A 7,030-nucleotide genomic window follows, 5' to 3' on the forward strand; every position below is an offset into this window, starting at 1 on the left:
ACAACACATGATGTGTCTATATTAGCCTACTATCAAAATGACTTTAAAAGTCTTATATAAGTGTTATAATGAAGACAACACATGATGTAAGTGTCTATATTAGCCTACTATCAAAATGACTTTAAAAGTCTTATATAAGTGTTATAATGAAGTCAACACATGATGTAAGTGTCTATATTAGCCTACTATCAAAATGACTTTAAAAGTGTTATATAAGTGTTATAATGAAGACAACACATGATGTGTCTATATTAGTTATATTAGCCTACTATCAAAATTACTTTAAAAGTCGTATATAAGTGTTATAATGAAGACAACACATGATGCAAGTGTCTATATTAGCTATATTAGCCTACTATCAAAATGACTTTAAAAGTAGTATATAAGTGTTATAATGAAGACAACACATGATGCAAGTGTCTAGATTAGCCTACTATCAAAATGACTTTAAAATATATAAGTGTTATAATGAAGGCAACACATGATGTAAGTGTCTATATTAGCCTACTATCAAAATGACTTTAAAAGTAGTATATAAGTGTTATAATGAAGACAACACATGATGCAAGTGTCTAGATTAGCCTACTATCAAAATGACTTTAAAATATATAAGTGTTATAATGAAGGCAACACATGATGTAAGTGTCTATATTAGCCTACTATCAAAATGACTTTAAAAGTCTTATATAAGTGTTATAATGAAGGCAACACATGATGTAAGTGTCTATATTAGCCTACAATCAAAATGACTTTAAAAGTCTTATATAAGTGTTATAATGAAGACAACACATGATGTGTCTAGATTAGCCTACTATCAAAATGACTTTAAAATATTATATAAGTGTTATAATAAAGGCAACACATGATGTAAGTGTCTATATTAGCCTACTATCAAAATGACTTTAAAAGTCTTATATAAGTGTTATAATGAAGGCAACACATGATGTAAGTGTCTATATTAGCCTACTATCAAAATGACTTTAAAAGTCTTATATAAGTGTTATAATGAAGACAACACATGATATAAGTGTCTATATTAGCTATATTAGCCTACTATCAAAATGACTTTAAAAGTCTTATATAAGTGTTATAATGAAGACAACACATGATGTGTCTATATTAGCTATATTAGCCTACTATCAAAATGACTTTAAAAGTCTTATATAAGTGTTATAATGAAGGCAACACATGATGTGTCTATATTAGCCTACTATCAAAATGACTTTAAAAGTCTTATATAAGTGTTATAATGAAGACAACACATGATGTAAGTGTCTATATTAGCTATATTAGCTTACTATCAAAATGACTTTAAAAGTCTCATATAAATAGTAAATGGGTTATACTTGTATAGCGCTTTTCTACCTTCAAGGTACTCAAAGGGCTTTGACACTATTTCCACATTCACCCATTCACACACACATTCACACACTGATGGCGGGCGCTGCCATGCAAGGCGCTAGCCACGACCCATCAGGAGCAAGGGTGAAGTGCTTGCACCAGGAACCCTCAGGTTGCTGGCACAGCCACTCTGCCAACTGCGCCACTTGTCCCTCTTGAAAAATGATTCCCGGGCGCGGCCACCGCTGCTGCTCACTGCTCCCCTCACCTCCCAGGGGGTGATCAAGGGCGACGGGTCAAACGCAGAGAATAATTTCGCCACACCTCGTGTGTGTGTCACCATCATTGGTACTGTAACTTTTTAATATTGTGTTTTGGAAAAATAATAAATGTGTTTTAAAAAAAAATAATACAAAAGAAAACACTTATTTATGCATATGTAAATGTATTCAGTTATAAACATTCATTCACTTTCTTCTTTCCTTCATGGATCTAAACTTTATCGCTGCTGGTATTTTTTGTCTATATTTTTATTGTAAGATTTTCAGAATGTTTGTTCTATTTTTGGCCAAAATAAGACAAAGAAAACAATGTGAAGTATTAATACCATGATTTTAATAGTCCGGCCCGCGTGTGCACAGATTTTCCTCCATGCGGCCCCTGAGCTAAAATGAGTTTGACAGCCCTTGTCTTAGTACACTGTTTGATGTCTTTGCTTAACCCTTGTGTAATGTTCATATTGTTGTTACTCAGCCAGCGTTTGTGTGTCTGATGGACGCGTTGCATTTTAATGCCTCACAATCAAACACTTTTATGTTAAAATACTGAACAGATGTTTACCTTATCCCAATAAACATCTGTTCAGTATTTTAACATAAAAGTGTTTGATTGTGAGGCATTAAAAGCCACAAAATGCAAACGCTGGCTGAGTAACAACAACATGAACGTTGCACGGAAAATTTGTCCGCCAGTTTCTGCATCCCACAGGGATTCTTCTTTTGTGTTTCTGCACCTGCGGTTCCCACACAAGGTTGCAACATTGTTTGTCAACACTGTCTGCTCTCATTTTCTCGCACATTTGACCCTCTGATGTTCTGTGTACCTACACCCTGTCCTCCTCCTGTCTAGGCCTGCTGTGTGTCTGTGTGTGTGGGCGCGTGTGGTACACAGAACATCAATTTCCACACTTCTATTAACCCCGGGTCCAGTGGACCTGGACATCTTATATGTAATAGAAATGGGTGTATGGTGTGTGGTCATTAAATATGTAATCTGATATATGTTCTTCACAGAAAATGAGCCAAAGTCAGTGAGTCTCAGTGTGAAAAATTAATTAATGGTATCATTTTTCTTTGAATAAAAAATGAAAACGGGTCCCACAGCCAGCGTTTGTGGGTCTGATGGACCCGTTGCATTTTGTGGCTTTTAATGCCACATATTGACATGCTAAAGGTTTTAAGTGTTGTACGTGCAGACACATGTTTTACATGAATGAACGAGAACGAGGGGAAATATCATCAACAAACTGAAATATTCCACCGGGGTTGTTGTCTTGTAGATCATAGAAAAGAGGCGCAGGGACCGGATCAACCACAGCCTGTCTGAGCTCAGGAGGCTGGTGCCAAGTGCCTTCGAAAAGCAGGTACTATTTACCATTGATGTATCTGATAGGGTGCATATTCATCAACATTGAGAACACATCAGCCAGAATGGTATGTTACGTCTGTAGCCCCTGGCAGGCCATTAAAATAAAAACAATAGATACTAATTACAAAAGACAATAGAAAAACAAAAGAGGAACGTAATGAAAAACATGCAATACACAAGAAGACAGTCCCTGCAGGATTTTGCGGTGTCACGCCAATTCACGCAAATTCCGCCAATCCCCGCGAATAATGCACATCCTCGCAACTTTTTCCCAATGCTTCGTTTTTGCCTGTTGAATTTGTCTCAAAGCGTTAATTGAGGAACAACGTGTGACAATATATCAACTATTTATTGCTCAAACGGCACAATTTTCCTCCCGCGAAGCTCAGACCTACTTCCTGTTACTGCCTACGGCGCTAAGCCTTCTGGGTAATGTGGTATATAAACATTTGCTTCCTAATACACATGTATATATATATTTAACATTTATTTATACAGTATAAGACAAGAACATATTTTCATTTGCACTGCTGATTGAGCAAAGAGGCAGCATTTGCATGTTAGAGATGTTAAAGTGTGATGATAATCTCTCATTTGCCAACAAAAATTAGCGCTAAAGATCGCTCTCAACAGTTCACAAATGTGTTTTTAGGCGTAAAACATACACTGAGAATGCCTGCAACTTGTGGATGACAGAGCAGACAATAAGAGAGCCTTTGGTGGCGTTTCATTCTGTATTTATGATCTATTATCGATAATATTAGTCATAATTAATTAAAATAGTACAGTACTTTGACAATGAGCTCCGAGTATGTGCATTTACTGCCCTCGAGTGTCTACTTTTAAGTCTGTGTGGTATAAAATAAGTAAAACATCTATACAGTATTTGTTTTCCAATTGTTGAAGTGGTGTGCTTTTTGAGGTTAAAGTTGCAAGGAACACTTCGAAAAATGTATAGCAAATTCATGAAACCACAACAATGCAATATTATTGGAAAATAATTATAATAATATTAATAATAATAATAATAATCAGGACTTCGGGCATTTTAGACTGTTTGTTTTCCAATTGTTGAAGTGGTGTGCTTTTTGAGGTTAAAGTTGCAAGGAACACTTGAAAAATTGATAGCAAATTCATAAAACCACAACAGTGCAATATTATTGGAAAATAATAATAATAATAATCAGGACTTCTGGCATTTTAGGCCGCCACAATCTCAAAAAGGGGAGGGACTGTTTACGGCCTCCGTTACATATGCACAGTATGGAATGTAAATCCAAGATTAATCCAGTTCTGATTCAGATCCTGTATTTGGCACATGGGAAATCCCATCTGACAAATCCTAATCAGATTATGTAGCAATGTGTGGCATTTATATAACATCTGATCTGATTGCAGGAAGCGGTTTAGGATTAGAGCAGTGCTTCTCAAACTTTTTTCACCAAGTTTGACCGACATTCAAATACAGTAGCGTAGTAGGCCTAAAGCAGTATATAACAAGTATATTTCATAGTTTTGGCCAGTGTAACATTGCACAGTTTGAAAGGTAACACTGTGTTTGACTATTGGATTTTTATTTTTTATTTTTGGTGTACCACAAGATGGAGCCCGCGCACCACAATTTGAGTACCATCGGATTAGAGGAAACCGGATTCTTTTTTTTTTTTTTTTCTAAATGAAATCATTGAGGGTTTTTTCTTTTCAGGGCTCCTCCAAGTTGGAGAAAGCTGAGATTCTACAAATGACGGTGGACCACCTCAAACTTCTGCACGCCATGGGAGGGAAAGGTGAGATTTTGCTAGCCCGTTGGATTAAAAAAACTATATTTTTTTCCTTCATTTTTGGCGGTTCCCTTTGTGGCAGGGTACTTTGACGCCAGGGCGCTGGCAGTGGACTACAGGACTCTGGGCTTCAGGGAGTGTGTCGGAGAGGTAGTGCGGTACCTCAGCTCCCTGGAAGGAGACTCCCCAGACCCGATAGGAGCCCGCCTGGTCACCCACCTCTCCCACTGCGCGAGCGAGCTGGACCCCCTTCTCCTTCAGTCGCCCCCGACCTCCGCCTTGCCCTTCCCTCCTTGGCCCTGGGTGTCCTTCCCCCAGATGAGCGGCACGCTGCCGCCCGCCTCCTCCTCCGGCGGGCGGAGGGACCTGGCCCTGATGGGGAGCTACCCTCCACCCGCCTCCCTCCGTCTGGCGCCGCTGGTCGGCTGCCAGCAGGGGGTGCCGCCTCTCCTCGCGCCCGGCGTCCTGGCGAGCGTTCACAGGCTGCCGTCCATCGCCCCGTCCGCAGGCCCACCCAGGCCGACCCAGGCATCCCCTCACAGCAGGACCTCGCCTCTCCCTCCCGCCCATTCCACTTCCTCCCCGCCCACCGCGCCGCCCCTCATCTCTTTCAGACCGTTCGCACCTCTGGGGTCTCCCACGGTCCAACGCAGGGGGCTGAGTGGCAAGTCGGGCCAAGGATGGCCGACTGAAATAGGAGCTTTTTAAGGACTTTTTTTTAATGAATCCCAAATGAACTATGCAGGAGCAAACATTTGAGGACTTTGGTGTCTTTTTAGGACTCGACAAGCCATATCAGACTGAACCTTTCAGATAATCCCCATGACGATTAACAAATAAAAGAATGTTCAACAGAGCCATATGTTTAACTGTGATGTTCCCAAAATAATTTTTCCATCCGATTTTTGTGTATGGCAAAGAATGTTTTGGATAAAAAGAAAAATCCATAAAGACAAAGTGCCTTCAACATTTGGTTGTGTTTTTTTTTTGGCAATCTTCACTTGCTGTGATAGCGACTGTCAAAATTAACTCTGTGAGATCGCAAGCATTAGCTTATAGCTAGAGATGGACTTTGTTTTTCCAACCGTGAGTGTGAAGGACAGTGCGGAGGAGTAGAAGTGGTTGTTATTCATTGAATTAAAGAAAAAAATCATCAACAACATGACCGAGCGTGTCGCTGGCTTAACTTGGTGGAGCAGTTGGAGCGTAGCACTGATAGTGCTCGCGTCATACTGAAGCAGAATGAGTCAATAACGCCAGCCGAGGACGTTAAAATAATATTTTAACCGTGGACATTTATCCATGAAAATATGGAGAAGCAGCTGGAAGGAGATACTGTGGAAACCCCGTCCCCAAGGCAAATGCTGTACAATTATTACACTACTTTATAAAACTCTACTTGTTTGTACTACACTCTATTGTGTTTTTATACAATATTTCTTATCAAAAATTTGGTTTTTCCTTTTAAAAGTCATGTTACATGTTAAAATGGTGCCGTTTTGGGGGGCAATAACCAAATTAATTTCCATTGGGAGACTTTGATTTGAGATACAATTGTTTTAAGTTACGGGCGCTGTCATATAAAACCAATTTAGCTGGTAAGTTGAGGTACTACAGTATACAACTTATTGTTTTTAACAAAATACTATATTTTATGGTGGTACACTGTTAAAAAAATAAAAATAAAAAGTAGATTTTACGGTTAAATTCAGTCACCAGAATTTAACGGAAGAATTTCCGATGTTTTTTTACACCAATTTACTATGTATTGAAAAATAGCTACTGTTGTTATTCTTATTTAATTTTTTTAATTTTTACTGTAAACACACATTTTTTTACCCTTAATATGACCGTTTGTAGAACCTTCGTAATATTTTGACTTTACACTCACAGCTATATTTAAACATTGTTACTGTTCAAACTGTGTGTATTGTTATTATATATATATATATATATATATATATATATATATATATATACAGTATATATATGTATACACTTGTATAAAACATCTGCCTTGTTTATAATGAACACTTAGGCCTACTACGCTACCGTATTTTAATGTTGGTCATTATGGTGGTACTTGGAGAGCCAAGTGTTTTCTGAGGTGGTACTTGGTGAAAAAAGTTTAAGAACCACTGGTATGAATATTTATGTAGAGCAGGGGTGTCAAACTCATTTTAGATCGGGGGCCACATGGAGAAAAATCTACTCCCAAGTGGGCCGGACTGGTAAAATCACGGCACGGTAACTTAAAAATA

The 7,030-nt window shown here is 38.5% G+C and overlaps 1 protein-coding gene across 2 annotated transcripts in view; it reads left to right on the top strand.

Moving 5' to 3' along the window:
* Window positions 1-6,013, top strand: part of heyl (hes related family bHLH transcription factor with YRPW motif like) — a 10,893-nt gene extending 4,880 nt beyond the window's left edge. For both annotated transcript variants that reach the window (XM_062030142.1, XM_062030141.1), the window contains 3 exons: window positions 2,900-2,983; window positions 4,694-4,775; window positions 4,852-6,013. In XM_062030142.1, coding sequence (XP_061886126.1) covers window positions 2,900-2,983; window positions 4,694-4,775; window positions 4,852-5,477 — 792 coding nt within the window. In that variant the 3' untranslated portion in view covers window positions 5,478-6,013. The remainder of the gene's footprint in view (window positions 1-2,899; window positions 2,984-4,693; window positions 4,776-4,851) is intronic.
* Window positions 6,014-7,030: the final 1,017 nt, after the last annotated feature.

The sequence above is a fragment of the Entelurus aequoreus genome, linkage group LG20 (genome assembly GCF_033978785.1).
Source record: "Entelurus aequoreus isolate RoL-2023_Sb linkage group LG20, RoL_Eaeq_v1.1, whole genome shotgun sequence".
Lineage (NCBI taxonomy): Eukaryota > Metazoa > Chordata > Actinopteri > Syngnathiformes > Syngnathidae > Entelurus > Entelurus aequoreus.